The 19639-nt window shown below is 38.1% G+C and overlaps 2 protein-coding genes across 2 annotated transcripts in view; one reads left to right on the top strand and one right to left on the bottom strand.

The window, feature by feature from the left end:
• The window catches only part of LOC129764363 (bifunctional heparan sulfate N-deacetylase/N-sulfotransferase), a 503807-nt gene that overhangs the window by 401561 nt on the left and 82607 nt on the right, over positions 1 to 19639 (top strand). The gene's annotated exons all lie outside the window — the stretch shown is intronic.
• On the bottom strand, positions 688 to 2130 carry LOC129764364 (platelet glycoprotein V-like). Its single transcript, XM_055763358.1, has 2 exons — positions 1971 to 2130; positions 688 to 1904 (listed from the first exon to the last, which is right to left on the bottom strand). The coding sequence occupies exons 1-2, from the start codon at positions 1991 to 1993 to the stop codon at positions 965 to 967; spliced, it is 963 nt and encodes a 320-aa protein (XP_055619333.1). The 5' UTR covers positions 1994 to 2130; the 3' UTR covers positions 688 to 964.

Raw genomic sequence — 19639 nt, 5'->3', positions numbered from 1 at the left:
AACAATCGGACAACCATTTTCTGCGATGTTATGTGTCACAATAAATGGCTGCGGTACAGACCGAATCGGAAAGGGTTGGTTAAACGACTCGATGTGTGCTTTCGTTGCGTTAAATGACTGCTATGGGTGGTCATTCACCATTTATTGCTGCTGTCCGCCTGGTCGAGGGTTTGTCGCAAGGGCAGCGCAAAATATCCGACGCAATGAGTGTTGATTATTTTATCAACTGGAAACTGTAATAGTGTGAACACCCCCTCAGCTAAAGTGAGAAAAAAGGGGAACACTTCTCATCTGTGCTGTGTGGGGTCAAAGTCGCATATTGGAATCTGCGAGTGTCACACTGTCGGAGCGTACAATTAATAATGCAAATCGAGCGGACAAACAAATGGTCGCGAAAGTGGTCACCGATGATAAATGGTTACTGGATGGGGAATTTTAACTGTTTTTTTTTTTTTTTTTTTTTTTATCTTCGCTTATTTTTCGTCGGCCTATTTCCGCCACTTTAGTACCAATCACCGACAACAGGGAGGCGACTCCACCTGTTCCTACCTATCAGACTCAACAACTCATGAGCCGGGCCAACTTCTTTTACTTCCCCTCCGAAGGAAGACGTAACCAGAGATTTTTCGCCTCAGAAAATCCCAACGACGCCAGCTGGGATTGAACCCAGGCCGATCGGAGCGAATTTTAACTGTTGATTGGCTGCAATTTGAGTTATAATTTTTGGTGGCTTTTGTATGGCCTAACGATACACAGTTTTATCGGTCCCGCGCATAAATTTTATGCCACTTTTCACTTCAAGACCCAATTTCACACTTTCCATCGCGATTGAAACTTTTCTTATCGGCACATATCTTTTCTGCTGTAAAGGCAACATTTTTCATTCCAGGAGGAGGGAAAAACTTATGAAATAATGCTATCGCAGAGAAAAACGTTCTTCTTTGCGTCTCTGAAACTTCAAAGCTCAATTTTTATTGCTTGCCACTTCCAATTTGTGCACACTGTCACTCAACTGCTCGAGCAGATGCTTGAGAGTCTGGCTCTGTTGGGCCACCGCACGGAGCTCCTCCCGATCTTTGCCTGTTTGTTCCTGCTGAAGATGCAGCACGAAATCCATCACCGTTTTGTAGCAGCAGATGTCCCCGACCCAACGATCCCGGCAGAGGGCATCCTTGCGAGCGATCTGAATCCGTCGCTGCTCGATGTGACTCATCGCCGACTCGAGCCAGCGGCAGTTCCAGGGATTCTTGCGAAGTGAGATGGCGTTCAGCAGGGGGAAGGCCTCGAAGAAGTACGGAATGAACGCCAGCTTGTTCTTGCTCAGCGAAAGAGTCTGAAGGTTAACGAAGCGGAGGTCCACCCGAGAATCGAGCGTCTTGATCTTGTTGTCGTAGAGCGAGAGCACTTTGAGGGAGGTCGCGTTCTCGAACAGCTCCAAATCCACGTACTCGATGGAATTGTTGTAGAGGTATAACTTCTCCAAACCCTCCAGAAAGCGGATGTTTTTGGGAATGATCGTGATGGCATTGTGGACAATGGTTAGCGTTTTCAGCACGCTATTTTCCACTGGTTCTATATCGAATTCCAGCAATCCGTTTCGCTGCAGGTTAATCTCGGTGAGGTTGCTGCTCGCGACCAGTAGCTTCCGGATACCAGTGTTATTGTACATATGCAGAAGGCGAACCGCTGGCATATGGGCGTAGATTTCCTTAGTGAAGTGTGGAATTGAGCCGGATTTTATCAGCAAAATCGGGTGCTTGGGAACCTCGAGGGTTTTCATACTGTACGAATCGTTCAGAACAACGTTTTCCAGGAAGCAGAAACCGGCTTCGTTGACGACAGTGCATTTGTAGTTCTTGGATGTCACGATCGTGACACAAATTATCAAGATGCTAGCGAGCAGCCTGAGGAAAAAAGATTTGTATACAATAATCAATCACTATTATATCATTTTTTCATGCGAAACTTACGAAATCAACCGGACCTTCAGCATGTTGTCTACCACTTTGAATCTCTAGCGTGTATCACGGTTGACGATAAACTGAGCGAAAATGTCCGAAGAGTAACGCAAGATATAAGTTGGAGTCTGGTTCTTATCAACTGCCCATTTCCTATCCGAAATGGTAAACAACGCATTGCAAAAGTCGAGAGAAGCACGCAGCAGGAAGCAGACCACGTTGTCGGCTGATGGCCCCTGGGAATAATGCACAGCATCCGGTTCGCTCACACACACACGCGCGTGTGGTGTACGATGTGGTTAACGCCCCCCAAAACATCACACCGACCACATTATTCACACCCAGCAGCAGCAGACGTGTCACACGCCAGTAAGCAGAGGCGGGGGAGTGAGTGGTGTGAATATTTGATGCCCTTTATAAATTAATCAAACGCGAATGCACTCTAATCATCGGCGCGCCCAACAGCACGCGTAGAGCACTGCTGCACTTTCACTGCTACGTGACGCAATTTCGATCTCATCACACGGATGGCTTTCGATGGGCGTTAGAATTCACTTTGATGTGCACGGGATGAGTGCACGCGCCTGGGAGCAGCAGCACTTTGAAGAGGCGTCGAATCGGATTAAACGATTGATGGTGTTATCTCTGCGGAATGAATGTTTAATGTATTACGGTATTACACTGAATGGCGAATGGAAGGTGGAACCATGGTGTGGTAATTATGTATAATTCTAAATTGCGCATTACGCGGAATACAATAATACTCTATGAGTACCTCTGACCTCGAGATTTCGCTCTGTTTGTCTCTCATACTAAATATTTTTTGTATCATTTTGTGAAGTGTTAATGTAAATCCCAGTCGCAGTCCATCCACTCTTCTGTCTAATTTATGAGCTCATACTTATTTTCCTATTAACTTTAGCACTCGCTTTTCCACCCAACCTCACACTCATATTTTTTATTTGTCAGTTTTGCCTTCAGATAAAAGGAAGCTTGATTTTTTTTAATGCGTCAACAATTCACAATTAACTTCCAATATTGGATTTATCTACGAAGGCAGGAATATGGAGCGCAAAAGACGTTCGTAGAGTGGTTTTGGTATGTTTTATATCGATCTCCGAGTTTTGGCTTCATGATTCTTCGAGACCTTCAGGAATTGAGGTCGTACGAAACAACATCGAAATTTTTTTGTGATTTTTTTGTGATTTTGATGCAGCCTTGTTATAATTAGGTGAATTTTATCATGTACCGTCGATGGGGCTGAGATTGGGTCAAAACGGAGAAAATTACTATTAGTATTTACTTGACAAATATTGCGAATATCTTTGAAAGTTGTGAACCGTTTTTTATGAGACATTTTTTCACTACTTTTAATGCATAATACTTAACTGTACGGTACAAATAGTTATTTTTTAATAATTCATCAAATTTTGATGTGTAAATAACCATCAAATAACTCCCCAGAAAAATCGTATGCTTAGCATTAGACAGAACGACTACAAGGCTAAATATTTCATAGAGTGATTTCTTTTATGTCTTGTCTAGATGAATCATTGTTGTTTTTGAACATCAAAAACTTTTTCACATCGGAATTTCCACATTTTATATATAAAAATAAAATGTGGAAATTCCTTATTTACGCTGAGTGGGGGTGAGAATGGGTCAAGCATAAAATTGAACATATACAACTAAGTTGCAATTTTCATGCAAAAATACACCAATACACTCACAATTAAGAGCAATTCTCCAAATTCAACACTCATTACCTCGCCCCTAGACGCTTTTTTCGGCCCTATGAAGAGGAATTGAAGGCAGATTCAGAAGAGCAACTCGATTTCGAGATTGTAAAAAATGTAAGTTAATCATTTACTTAAGAGAGATGCAGAGAACTCTGCGACTTCTCATAAATGTCTCGGGAATTTAGGACTGTTTTATTATTACTATTACTATTACTATTACTATTACTATTACTATTACTATTACTATTACTATTACTATTACTATTACTATTACTATTACTATTACTATTACTATTACTATTACTATTACTATTACTATTACTATTACTATTACTATTACTATTACTATTACTATTACTATTACTATTACTATTACTATTACTATTACTATTACTATTACTATTACTATTACTATTACTATTACTACAGTCAACCCTCCCTAACTCGATATCCAAAGGGACCATCGAGTTAGGGAGGTGTAGAGATACAGAACATTTTTTCCTAATTTTTTTATGTCTTAAATTGTCATATATTAGGGTAAGTGTCCCAATTATGGTATTAATTTGAATTTTTGATTCATTCCCTTAAAGTGAAAAAACAGCTTTCTCATATAAAAAAAATATTTGTTCCAGAATCTTTCAGGAGGTGATAGACGGTTATATTTCACGTAAAAAATCCTTCTACGCATATGTTAGAATTTCAACGATGACAGACTCATAGAACTTTTTCTTTGATTCGAATTCTGTTGGCTCAAACTGACTCTACATTGAAAAGTATGCTACGTATATACGTATTTTGTTGCTTTCATTTGAAAGATGAGAAAATTTAGTACAGGATATAGTAGTGGAACATCTAAATTAGTGGATTAAAATAACATTTTTGAAGTGGAAAATTTAAAAGTTTTTTTTCTATGTAATTATTAATTTTATCCTAATAATTCATTCTAAACTTGATTGTTTCTATCAATTAAATTAAAGCTCTCTAACCTCTCTACAATTTGTTCTTTGACGCCCAACTTCTATCTCTCTTAATTTCGCTGCAATATCGATATAAACAATTCCTGATGAAGATTCAATCAAAATCTTCAAAAATCGCGATTTTTAATCCACTGTACTTATAAAAGCTACTTAAATTTCACCTTAATGCTGAAAGGATAATTTTTTTTCTTGAAATTATTCATATTTGAATTATAAAAAAAAACTTTTTTTTTTCAAACTGTATACAATCGAGTCCTAAATTTCACATAATCGAATCATATATAATCGAATTTGTATATAATCGAGTCCGACTTGCACGAGGCACTAGGTTAACAAAGAAAATATTGATTAAGTATGTTACTCAAACTGAATTGTAACGATCACGCAGGAACTGTTCAATCACAAAGAAATGTTCGAATAGTTTCACAAGAACATTTTCAGTTGATTTCAATATTCCGGACATATTCTTCAGGTTTAATTTAACGTTCGAATTAACATCTCAATAGAACTACTATCTTCAGCGTTTTTCTCAGGTTTTTCAACACTTTCTAGTATATCGGTATCTGGCATCAGATCACAGCAAATCACGTTTTGGTCCTTTTTGCACTAATTATTAAAAGACATTGAGCAATCGAACGGTATTGTACCGTCGACATCGCTCACGACACATTAATTATGCCAGCGGAATATCACTCCCGTCCATGTTGGTTGTGCTTTAAAGTTAGGATTTCCCAGTTTCTGGACAAATTCTTTAGCCATATCCCGAAGAATAGAAGAGGGGTAAATTATTTTGTCTAGCTTGACAAGACAAAAATTCATTGACCGCTCCAGCTTCTCGATTCTGACCAACCTTATATGCTTTTGGTCTAGATACAATTTTCCATTCCGATTCCATTTTTACTTTAGTTTGAGTAGTGTTGATACCGCACTTTGTGCAATACTGAAATTATTTGCAGCTTCAGACCCCTTCCGTCCATATTTTTCGACCTGCTCGATGATGCTCAAACCTTGCGCAATGGTTAGCGTTTTGATTGTTCGCTTGAAAGGTTTCTCGTGGTTTTCCATACTTGAAAAGAAATTGTTTGATGACACGAACACTCCGTCTTCACTTTCAAGGGCAATTGAAATCTGAGGTAATAACGCACAAAAGCATGTACGCGAAAATCAATCGAGTGTTTTTGTGCGTTATTACCTACATTACCGCACAAAAACATGTACGCGAAAATCAAATGAATCAAAACACATCGAGTAAGAGAGGCATCGAGTTAGGGAGGTATCGTGTTATGGAGAGAAGAATGCTTGTAAAATCGAAGGTGCCATGAAATCCATCGACATTAACATAACATAAACATTGGAAGTATTAGACTGCAATTATCGAAATTCATCAGTACTAATTTAACTTTATTGTCCTGGAAACAGGAACGTGAAAATGCTATCATTATAAAGGATTAATACTCCATTATGTTATGTAATGAATAAAAATATAATACAACATGAATATTGTTATAAATATAATAATGCATGAATTGTTATATTGATATAACAAATATAAATATTTCTAACCGAACTCTCCGGAGATTGAAGTCATGATAGATGAAGAAGATTCGACGTATTCAGTGGTTCTGTTAATGTTAATTTTATTTTCATTGATAACTGGTAGAATCTGCGAAAGTGAAATTCTTCAGCTATATTTTCCTCCGTAAACCCCAATAAAATGATTGACCTGATTTTCCAAATATTGATCAAATTTACCATAGGATTTAACTAAAAGTGCACAGATAAGATAATATTAAATTGGAAATTAATTTTATTTTACCAATAATTGATTAGAAAAATTGTGCGATACTAAAGTAGATGAAGTAGAATGTAACAATTGAGAAAAGAAATGTTTTGTTGAATTTGAATATGATATCTTCATTGATAGAGGAAAAAATCTACGTCAGAGAGTGTGTCAACCATGTCTTCTCCCGTAGGCACAATACAATCTTAATCATCATATGCTCGACCTGATATTCAAAAGATAGATGAGATTCTTTTGAAAATTTTTAAATCTAACTTATAAATTATAAAATTAAACCCATACCCCATTTGCTAATTGCAAACTGCTACCCGTTACCGTAATCCTATGCCAGTAGCTGTAGCGATAATCTATTTTTGAAGAAATTTTTCGATGATTCTTATTTTAAATCTGAAATATCAATGTAATGGAGAGATGACTGGAAGAAACATGTGTTAGAAACATTTTATGTAGCACACATCACTATTCCAGAATCCGCTTAAAGTTAAAAAATAATCGATAATGAGTTATATATAATGAAATATAAAAATAAGAAATAATTATAATTAACACAGCCGGACGGCATGTAGGCGATTTTCCTTCGAAGGGTGGTATTTACACTTCGACACATACACAAATGAAAAATAAATATATATCCGCTTAAATTTTTAATTCGGTTAAACGAAGCATTAACGGAATCAGTGAAGCCGAATTGCTCGCGACACTATTGTATCTGAAAATATAGTAGTATAATCACTGCATCAATTCTATCTTATTCAATTTCTTTTTATTTAAAGAACTTATGGATATTGATATGGGACTACTTTTTTGGTACCCAACTACAGAAAGTTCAAAACCAGAGGGATAAAGAAAGAACAAGGTAAATTTGTGGCATTGAATATGTTGAATTTTATTTCAAATAAACATCATTAGCTGGCATTTGATAATTTTTTATAATTTTCAATTTTTCGACAATTTTGATCACCCTATTTTTAATAACAATGAACGCTCTCTCATTTGTAACAGCTTTGTCGACGGCAGTTTTTGTCTAGAGAATAACTGTCGAACTCTAGATGTTAATTTCAACTTAAATGAACTGCCCATGTTTTCATAGGAGACGTAATAACCGACACCATTAGTGTTGGGAAAACGCTTTTTTGTTGTTTTTTGGCATACGAGCATAACCATGCAAATTTCCAATGAAATGATCTGTCCAGTTGAAGGATATTATCGACAAAGAGAGGGTCTAGGAGATTTTGCGTATTAAAACATATTATTTAAAACCTTTTGAAAAACGCTTGCGTCTATTTATGCAGACTATCAATCGTTTCAATGCACATTTGTTCGTATAGCTAGACGTAATCACCAAGTTGCTTTGTCTGTAGTGTTTGCACTTTCAGATAATAGTCAAAACGTCTCCGTCGATAGTTTTGGTTGTTGTCAGATAAAGTCAAATAGGTTTGGAAGAAATTCGATATTGTCAAAAAAAAGTACTGAAAGTTGTTTTAAAGCCTTCATTCAATTTCATTGACCAGCTTTAGATTCAAAAATCACAAAAGGATTTCATAAGTAAAAAAGTTTTGGCTGTAATACCGATAGATAAACATGGCTATTGAAATAATTTGCCAGAGACTCGTATAGATTAAAATTTTAAGATTAATTGTATTAGATTTAAAATTAAACAATTGGAAATGAAATAAGTTTAAAAAAGAAATATCGATGTGTTTCATTGATCTTGGGTTAAGTATTCAAAATAGATGTTCGCAAAATAAATTAAACGGCTGAATTGAACAAGCCATTGTTCGGTTCGATTCGAATCTGCTGACCGTCCAGACCATGTGCCAACAAATAATTTTCGAACGACGCAATATCTGGGGAATATGACAGGTGGGAAGTTACCATTTGACTGTTTTCGTGTAGGATCTAACGGGCTTGGCAATGTGAAACGAAGCGTGTCAATGCTCAAAATCACTTTTCCGTGCTTCTGCTCGTATTGTGGCCATTTTTCGCACAGTGCTCAGCTCAATCCCATCATTAGAAGTCGATATCGTTACCCATGGATGAATTCAATCGATACTAACATCTCATAATAAATAATCGAGTCTAACCAGATACATCGCAAAAACTTCTCACCGTGAAGATATACCCGCACCGACCACGTAGAGGCATATCCTGACAATCCTCATGACTTATTTATTTTCTTAGTTTTTGATTATTATTTTTTGAGTTGGTTCATTGAAACCTTTTATCATCACCCGTCACGATAAGATGGAGAAAAATCTTCCTGTTTTACCCCTAAAGAAGTTGTTCACAATTTTAAATTCAACGCTCAATGTCTTCTAGCTTCAAATCAGGAAGCCATGTTATTTGCCTTGCCTTTTTCCCAACACATGCAATCGAAAATACTGGAGCAAGCTTTTTATGAGTTTGGCACGAATCCTCATCGAGCAATCCTTTTAGATCAGCGGAAGTTTTTGGCCGTCAACATCTACATAACCGTTTTTGAAGCAGCATCTCCGTAAACTTTTTTGGTGTCTTCTCTGAAACAAGATAATCAACACTCCCCGCAAATAAAGATTCTGTGCTACAAAATCCAACATCATACACAATCAGAACTATGATAAGAAAAAAGGATATAAGTTCGTAGACTACTTCTCTCATTAGTCACTGGTGTGGCGCGACCATGAGTCGTATAACGGACTGCAGTGAAAGGTTTGAATGTCGGATGTTCAACTGTTTTGAAACGTTCGCAAGCATTGGGAATGATTCAGGAAGCTAGTAACTGCATTCCACATGAATAAAAAAAAAAAGGAAACAAAGTCGAAAGTCGTTGGGATCGTTTGTGAAATGCCTTCTCTATGTCGAATAAGCTGTACAAATGTTTCCACACGTTCACCTAAAGGTATCTAGTTTATATTTATATGTTTTCAATGAAAATTTATCTCATTGTATTCATCCTGTTTCAATATTTTGGATCATTTTATGATTTTCTCTTTTCCCTTTTCAGCATAAAAGTGGTAAACATAGTTGGAATTCAATGCATCATATGATGAGATAACTATTATTTTAGGTACGATTTTTCCAAATTAGGATTTTCGCTTTAATATTAATTTTCGAGTTTAAAGGTTTTTTATGGCAATCTCTCTCTTTCTCCGTTCACTCCTCCCCTTCCTCCCTGGGGTGTAACTAAATTGATGGCACAGTGATACTCCTCGTATTACATCTTGATACAGTGATACTCATATACAAACTTGCGCATCGATCGATTCAATAGTTTCCTAGTCTATACCCGATTATTGATTCCGATTTCCAGCAAATGACAGGTATTCAATTGAACATTCTATAAAAATAAAAAACTGCACTTGAAATGTCTACTTTTGGACGAAACCTTAAACCATTTAATGTTTTTGTGGTTTTTGAGGTGTCGAGTTCAAAGAGACCATTGCTGTTTACATCAGTTTTCTTTACAGAATATTTCAATATTCAAAAAGTCTTATTTTTCGTTTTCGAGATAAAGTAAACCGGGGCAAGTTGAAATTCGGGGTAAGTTAAAACGGAAACCATAACTTTTACTGGGAATGATGGATTGACGTGATAAAAATATATATAGTAAACATTATCTTTCAACCCACCTTATGACAGCCACTACCAGAGTATCCTTTAACACAATTTACGCCTTTGTTTACTTCTTGTTGTTCCGTGGAATCAAAACAAACATTTTTGTGCGCTAACTCAATCAGTCTGAAAACACTGATTTTTTCAAAAATATCGCCAGAATCGCACGTCAGGTAATCAAATAGAGATAATCAAGTGTAGTGGTTTTGAAAACTAAACTGAAAAATCTTTTTCTGAGCATTTAAACTCACCCCACTTTTTTTCAACTTTGGGGTATGTTGAAACCAGTGAAAATCGACTATTAAACATTGCTGCATATTCCGGACGTTATTTGCCGGTGGTTGCTGTATAAATGAATGATGATGAATTAAAAAAAGTAAGAATCATTTATATTTCGTTCCTCAGTATGTTCTACATAACTTATGAATATACAGACATGATACAAATAAAATTTGTTTATTTCGTAACTAGGGGTCGTTTAAATATTACGTGATTTTTTTATACTATTTTAGACTCCATCTTCTCTACATAACATGTAACAAATGGTCATTTGCATAAAAATGTTTAGATTTAGTTGGATTTCTAAACACGTTTCCTCAAGCCATTTCCTTCCCTCCTATTTTGAGTGCGTTGCGTAATATTTGAATATTTGAATGATCCCATAAATTTCATTAGTGGCCGTTTCGGGTGGCTTTACTTTGACATGGAAGCATCTAAAACAGTATTCTTGATGTTATTTTTTCGTATACTAGCGGCCCGGTCTCTTATTTTTATAAGCTTCCCGCATAGTAATTGGAATAGCTTTGCTTTATATAGATTCTCGCAATTTTTTTTTTTCTTTTCTTTTCTTTAATGTTTGTTTTTACCCCCAAATGTCACTATGTCTCTTTTCTTCAACTCTTACTCTGCTTCCATTTTTTGCTCTTTTAGTTGTTTTTTTTCGTCTACGATTTTAAATTGAGTTTCTAACATAGTCTTGCTGCAGACTCTATTGCGATCCTTATCTGCTATAAGTTGTTACAACGGTTTTCACCGGTAGCATCTATTTCAAGCTACAGTGATTCATGTATTTAAAATTAAAATATCTTCATCTTAAACGGATTAACAAATTTTGCATACTTTCTCTAGAAAAAAGTACAAAGAATCATAACCGCCTTTTTTCATCGCCTTCAAGAATGATTCAGGAATAATTCACAATTGTCTTTAGATTGATATATCATTTGTCTTGTCTGGTGTTATGTTTTCTGCAACTCGTAACGCTGCAATGCAATTATAAGAGATTATGATAAAACAAATACTATTTTTGGGATTTTCTTTCATTCATACTAACCGTCTCTTTGGTCTCAACACCTCGAAAACGACAAAAACCCGAATTTTTCAATGATTTCGCCAAAGTTGCCTAAGACATTTGGAGTTCTGTTCAGTATAAAGCAGAAACGTTTGAAAATTTTCATGCGAAGTACTGGTAGTAAGGGAACATCACTGAATCTTGAAAAAATTGAAACATACGTTTTAATCATTTCTGGTCGGTGCACCAAACTGCGTGTTGTCGAAGCTGATCGGAAAGACGCAAACGGTATTGTCGTCGACCAGAGGTTTACCCTGGAATATCGTGTCTACGTGCCTTCCCATGACGTAGAAATCTCGGGGGTGATAACCGAAACGGGTCTGACGTGCAAATCAATTATGGAAGGAGATGGCAGATTTAAAAAGCTGCCTTTGATTAAGGTTAAAATCTTAGAATGCCGACAACTCGGCAAAGTCTCCCAGGAAGGGAAAGAATCGAAATTTACGCCGTCCGACTCGTTTAGAGTCACTTTTGCTGGCTCCGCCCTCTCTGACTACGTTATGGTGGACAAATTGAGGCTACCGCTGCGACTCTTCGTGCCAAAGCCCATGACTTGCCTGAAATGCAAGTCAGTTGGTCACACAGCAGCTTACTGCGCCAACAAGGAGCGCCACTTGCGGAGAGCAACATGTGGACAAATCCTGCAGTGCGATTGAGCAAAAGTGTCCATATTGCGGAGGAACTCCGCACGTGCTCTCGGCTTGTGAAACTTACAAGAGTCGCTGGGAGAAGCAGAAGCGCTCTTTAAAGGAACGTTCGAAGCGCACTTTTGCGGAAATTTTGAAGGGCGCTTCTCCGCTTCTGTCCGAAACTTGGCTTTCTTCGCGAGATGATCTCTCTTTCCACGATTTTAATATTATACGCTTGGACCGTGATGACAGATACGGAGGGGTGCTATTGGGGATCAATAAGTGCCACTCATTTTTTCGAATTGACCTTCCACCTATTGGAGGGATCGAAGCTGTTGCTTGTCATGCAAACATTAAAGGCAAAGACCTCTGTATTGCTTGTATTTGGCCTCCGAGAGCTGCGGTTAGCCGCAAACAACTTGATGACATGTGTTCACTCCTTCCTGATCCACGATTGATCTTGGGAGACTTCAACTCTCACGGAACTGCCTGGGGGGAACAGTACGACGACAATCGTTCACTGTTGATATATGATCTTTGTAACAGCTTCAATATGACACTTTTGAACACTGGGGAAACAACACGTGTACCTAAACCTCCTGCTAACCCAAGTGCTCTTGACCTCTCGCTTTGCTCGAATTCACTATCGTTAGATTGCAAGTGGAATGTAATCCAGGACCCCAACGGTAGTGATCACTTGCCAATCAAAATTTCCATCACCATTGGGTCGAATTCTTCTGAATCTATAAACATGGCATATGACCTCACAAGACACATTGACTGGAAAAAAATATGCGGACGCGATTGCTCTAGCCATCAATTCCAGTTGCCTCCATTGGAGGAGTATAACTTCCTTTCTCGTTTGATCTATGACAGCGCGGTTCGCGCTCAAACGAAACCCATCCCAGGCTCCACTATTCGTCGAAGGCCTCCCAATCCATGGTGGGATAGCCAATGTTCCAAGCTTTATTAGGATAAATCGAACGCATTTAAAGCTTTTTGGAAACGTGGAACCATTGAAAATTTTCAATCGTATTTGGACCTTGAAAATCAATTTAAAAACTTGATCAAAGGGAAAAAACGTGCTTATTGGCGAAATTTCGTGGGAGGTTTGTCACGAGAAACGTCAATGAAAAAATTATGGAAAGTGGCTCGAAACATGAGAAATCGCTCTTCAACGAATGAAAGCGAAGAATATTCACATCGATGGATTTTGAATTTTGCACGGAAGGTTTGTCCTGATTCCGCTCCTGTGCAAAAAATTGTTCGAGATATACCACAAGATAGGTGCGATCTTGATTCCGAGTTTTCGATGGTAGAATTCTCTCTTGCTCTCCTTTCATGTAACAATTCTGCTCCGGGATCGGATAGAATTAAGTTCAACTTGCTGAAAAACCTCCCTGATGTGGCGAAACATCGCTTGTTGAATTTATTCAATCGGTTTCTGGAGAATAATATTGTTCCAGATGATTGGAGACAAGTACGAGTTATAGCTATTCAAAAACCCGGAAAACCCGCGTCCGACTTCAATTCGTACCGCCCAATAGCAATGCTGTCTTGTATACGGAAATTGTTGGAGAAAATGATCTTGTTTCGCCTTGATCGATGGGTTGAAACGAATGGCCTACTCTCAGATACACAATATTGGTTCCGCAGGGGCAAGGGGACGAATGATTGTCTTGCGTTGCTTTCTTCAGAAATTCAAATGGCTTACGCCGGAAAAAAACAAATGGCTTCAGTATTCTTGGACATAAAGGGGGCCTTCGATTCTGTTTCAATAGAGGTTTTGTCGGACAAATTACACTCTCGGGGTCTGCCGCCTCTATTGAATAATATGTTATATAACTTGCTTTGTGAGAAGCATTTGAACTTTTCTCACGGAGATTCGGCAGTAAGTCGGGTCTCTTACATGGGCCTCCCCCAGGGCTCATGTTTAAGCCCCCTTTTGTACAACTTCTATGTAAGCGACATCGACAATTGTCTTACACAAAATTGCAGCCTAAGACAACTTGCAGATGATGGAGTGGTCTCTGTCGTAGGATCAACAGAATCCGACCTACAAGAACCCTTACAAGATACTTTGAACAATTTTTCAACCTGGGCCATTGGGCTAGGGATCGAATTCTCCACGGAGAAAACAGAGATGGTGGTTTTTTTCTAGGAAGCATAGACCAGCAAAACCAAAGCTTCAACTTTTGGGTAAACCGATCACTCATGCTATGTCATTCAAGTATCTTGGGGTCTGATTCGACTCCAAATGTACTTGGGGGGCCCATATTAGGTATCTGAGTAAAAAATGTCAACAAAGAATAAACTTTCTCCGTACAATTACCGGCACCTGGTGGGGAGCCCATCCCGAAGATCTTATAATGTTGTATAGAACAACTATTCTCTCAGTGATGGAGTATGGCAGTTTCTGTTTTCAATCAGCTGCCAAAACACACTTAATTAAACTCAAGCGAATTCAGTATCTTTGTCTCCGTATTGCGTTGGGATGTATCCCACTAAAAGATCGCTTAAATTTATTATCTCTTCGGTTCTTCATCCGGTGTAAGGTCATGAACCTATTGGTGATCGGAAATTTTGAGCGGCTGATCGAGCTAAATTTTCACTCCGGTTTCATGAGTTCATATCATGAATTCATCTCCATGCAGGTTGATCCTTCTTCGTATATTCCCAACCGTGTTTGTTTCCCTGACTACATCAATTCCTCTGTGCATTTTGATCTGTCCATGAAGCAAGATATCCATGGATATTCAGATTACCAACGATCGAGGATCAATTGTGATTATATGTACTTTACTGATGGGTCCACTATAAACGAGTCCACAGGATTTGGAGTGTTCAACGAATTTTTTAGCACCTCCCACAGTCTTCAGAATCCTTGCTCAGTGTATATTGCTGAATTGGCAGCAATACACTGGGCGCTGGACAGCGTCGCCTCACGACCTGTTGAACACTATTACATTGTAACGGATAGTCTTAGCTCTGTCGAAGCTATCCGTTCAGTGAGGCCGGAAAAGCACTCGCCGTACTTCCTTGAGAGAATACGAAAAATTTTGAGTGCTTTATCCAGACGCTGTTATGTCATTACCTTTGTGTGGGTCCCTTCTCATTGCTCAATTCCGGGTAATGAGAGGGCTGACTCATTAGCAAAGGTAGGTGCGATTGAAGGCGATATTTATCAGCGTCAAATCGCCTTCAATGAATTTTACTCTTTAGTCCGTAAAAATACCATCGCTAACTGGCAACGCAAATGGAACGAAGATGAATTGGGCCGGTGGCTTCACTCGATTATCCCTAAGGTTAGCCTCAAACCATGGTTCAAAAGTCTGGACTTGAGTCGGGACTTTATTCGCACCTTCTCCCGACTCATGTCCAATCACTGTTCGTTAGACGCGCTACTCTTTCGTTTCAATTTGGCCAGCAGCAATATCTGCGTTTGTGGCCGAGGTTACCACGACATCGACCACGTTGTTTGGTCGTGTGAGGTGTATCTTGTTGCCAGATCGAATTTAGAGCACTCCCTTCGGGCTAGAGGAAGGCAGCCCAATGTGCCGGTGAGAGATGTGTTGGCTCGGTTAGACCTTGATTACATGTCCCAAATATATGTTTTCCTTAAATCTATCGATGTTCGTGTGTGATTATCCTTATATCCTTATACCCTCCATCTCTTCCTTTGTGAGTAATTGGTCCGCTTGCTATAAACAGGAGAATGAAATGTAAATTCACAACAGATGTACGAATAGATTTAAGAATTGAGTGTGTGTGATTATCAACATTGTAATAATTTCCTTATACCCCATCCTTTTCCTGAGAAAAATATGTCACCCTTTTAATCTCGAGTCCACCGCGAGTAATCGGTTTCCCACATTACTAACCATAGATTTAAGAAAATTGTTCATATATATAGTTTTAAAAATATATTTAAGATTTCGGCTCCTTTAAACTTATGTAACTAAGCCTGTAAAAATAAACGAATTTATAAAAAATAAAAAATAAAATTTCTGGTCGGATTTTACACCAGTTTTCACACACCCAGCAAAATTCACCGAGCAGCATTACATAAATTTTATTTTGAAAAGAAATCTGTGACGCTGACAAATGGTGTGATATCAGCCACGACAAATGGGAGCGGCCCAGGAAACGCTTCTAAGTTGAATAAGAAAAAGAAAAACAAATTCACAATGACAACAGTGCTAAGGTGGATCGAGGATCAATTGAAAGTACGATAAATAGCGCTGTGTTTTGTTCGTCCGCGGGAATCGACGGTAATGTAATATTATCCGACTATTTGTAGGTGGCCAGGATATGCTGATGAACTTAAGAGCAACTAAAGTTGAGTTCGCTCAAGCCAGCGAAAACACCAGAGGAGGCACTCAATAAAGCTTTCAAGTTCTGACTTACACAGCCGGTGCCTAAGGCACGGATGAATAGAACCGATAGAGGCAGACAAATCCATGTTTAGATTCGATTCTTGAAGTGAGCACTTCAACCATATGGTTGGTGCTCGGAATGCTACTGTGGAGTAAGAGTAGTCAAGTTCGGTCGGCTGATAGGATTCATTTCGGCTATTCCTGGCACTCTCAATGCAGAATCAGAAGGGTAAATCTTATTGGGATCATTCAAGCGGTCTTTACGGCAGATATAGTGCTGCTAAAACCGGTCGCTTCTCGTCGCCACTGAAATATATCTCTGAACCCGAAGAAGGTGGTTGATGATACGGATGATACGAAAACGCCTGGTTTCCGCAAAAATACGGGAAGCGGATTTGAAAGAGACCTATCTATGCTGGAGAACAAGTTCCCTCACTGGTTCTTGCCCCAGGATGGTATCATCGATTGCTTCGTGGGAAAGTAGCATTTGTTTTCTATTTAGTGTTATAACAAATGGAAACGATGGGCGATCATGACCGTACTAATCAAAGTGATTTAACCCATGTGTCAGACATGGTAGTCCACCACTGCGGGTTTTGCAATGGTAGCATCCCTCGAACAGACTCATTATTCACATCTTCCTCAGTCACACCCAGTTTTGCAACAACAGCAGTAATATCATCACCACCAACCAACCAAAATTGACAGCTTCTATGGGGCGGGAAAAAAACACGTAAATTCTTCCCGAAATCATTGGTTTTTCATCAATAAGTAGACAGTAGAAAACCTTGACAAAGGTATACTAAAAAACGACATTATGAAAATGAAATAGATTATTGTAAGCAGACTCTCAAATTTTAGAAGTTTTTGTTAGTTTAAGGGAAGACACCTGTCAGAAAGGTCGAAAAATAATGACTTCTCGTGATTTTTTTTTTCGGATGTTGGGAATAAAGTGAAGTGTTCGAGTATTTTGGTTATTGTTTAAGGTATATTTGAAGATATATTTTCGATTTATTTGATTGCACGAATTATGATTACTACGCTGTTGACAGTTTGATGATTTGAATCGGTACCTTGCTGGTGGTATAGGTTCTGAAGCAACGGAGTGTCTCAGAACAAGTTCCAATGAATATTTTGAAACTTTAGGACAATTCCTAAAGCGTTACATAGAGGTTTTTGAAAATTCCAAAAATTGCCAAAACGACGGTCATTTTTGTTAAAAGTTAGTAATTTTTTATGAAAAATCGCTGTTTAGAAGCTCATAAAAAATTGAAAAAAATGAGATATTGAAAAACGGCTATGTAAGGCTTTAGATAATTCATTTTTACATGCTGATAAAAAATTTCAGCCGAATCGGTCGAGTAGACCCTGAGATATCGATACCACCAGTTGAAAAAACATTGTTTCGAGAAAAACGCGTTTGAAAATTCGTACAGCAATACTATATCCCTTGAGGGATTTTATACTTTTGGCTGTAACTTCCCAATGAAATCAACAACATTCCTAAAAGCATAAGCTTTCCAAAAATGCAAAGAACAAAAATTCGATTTTTTCGATTTTCCAGACCGGGGTCCCCCCTTAAGTCCGCTGCACATACACATCACCGTTACCGTCCCGTCAACTATTCTCTTGGACTTATTTTGCCGACGTCAAAGTTGCCGGTGATGTTGTACACCAAGGTTTTCTTTTACACGGGGGATACGTACCTCGTAAAAAAAACCGCGTTAATTGGAAAATCCGCGTAAAAAAACGGCGTTAATTGGAAAATTTGCGTAACCTGGGTGTATTTGATTGCTACCATACGATTTCCATGTGAGAATATTTGACAGTTCATTCCTTTACATTTATTTCATGGGACGTTGTATGTGTAGCGCACTTTATACATTCGTCAACGGAAGAAATACAAATGATTTTAGGGTTCGCCCCTCTGAATTTTAGACTACAATTCATTACAGTAGCGGCTAGTGCACGGTGATCTGGTCGATTACCTACGTGCCAATCACCGATAGTGGGACTGTTATTTTCCATTGCTCAGCCACACCATCGGCGACGATTGTCTTCAAAAACACCGCTTCGGCGATGGGAGAGTGGCAGATGTTCCCGGGGGGGGCTCATTAAAGAAATAACGTTTAAAAAGGGACTTCAAACGGCAACCAATTAATACTTGCTATATAGAGTTGAGGGAAAGCTTCTCTCAGTGTTTACGACCGCACCGTTCTCGTGCACATTTTGTCATCGCAGCAATCACTGCTCACTGCATTCTCTCTGTTTATTTACACCGCGCTTTTGGACACGATTTTTTTAGCGCCTTTATTTATAGTGAGATTAATTCCTAGTATATAGTGTCCATTTTGTGTGTATTAAACTACTCCCTCCATTCTCTAGATCGTATAGATGTTGAAAGACTCTATAACATTCACCCGAATTTCATCCATTCGACCATTTTTTAACTCGTCATTACTATTCTTCATTGCGCTATTTTTATGCATTTTAAATGTTGTTCGTTGTTACTTCATTACTCTCGCTAGCGAAAAAAAATCTATGTACTATTTCGTCTTCAATTTTACAAATTATTCAGGCATAACTTGAAACTCTTCATTCATTTTTTTAAATTTACCTTTATTTATCCCAAAGTCATTCATTTCGCCTACGTTACGAAAGGTACAACATTTGTTGAACGGTTTTTTATGCACGTAAATCGTTCGATAACTGGTTTAGGAAAATTCTTAGGGCACGTTCTGCTATGTTGAGGTCGATTCATCGGAGAAATTCACGGCATTTGAAGCTGTCCTCCAGTATATCGAACACAACATTAGCAGGAAATGGTTCGTCTGGCCGCTTATTCACTCTGTATCCGTTCCAATGCACAATGGTCCAGGAGGTGCATTTAAGTGGAAATTAGCATTTAGAGTTCGACAGTTATTCTCTATACAAAAACTGTCTTTAAAAAAGTTGTTACATATGATAGAGCGCTCATTTTTATGTTATCAAAAATAGGGTAACCAAAATTGTCGATGAAATAAAAACATTGCAACATTGTTGAACTATGTTTACTTCTATTTATAAAGATAAGAAAATTATATTTTTGATTTGATTTCATATATGAATACTGTTGTATAACCTATACACAAATTTTCAATGTATTGTGCAATAGTTGTGAAGAAGACATCAGTTTGAAAGTGCTTCAAAGTTTGACAATGAATTTCAAAACAAATTATCC

This window comes from Toxorhynchites rutilus, chromosome 2 (assembly GCF_029784135.1).
Source record: "Toxorhynchites rutilus septentrionalis strain SRP chromosome 2, ASM2978413v1, whole genome shotgun sequence".
NCBI classification, from domain to species: Eukaryota; Metazoa; Arthropoda; class Insecta; order Diptera; family Culicidae; genus Toxorhynchites; species Toxorhynchites rutilus.
This window is presented reverse-complemented; position numbering and strand designations above follow the sequence as displayed.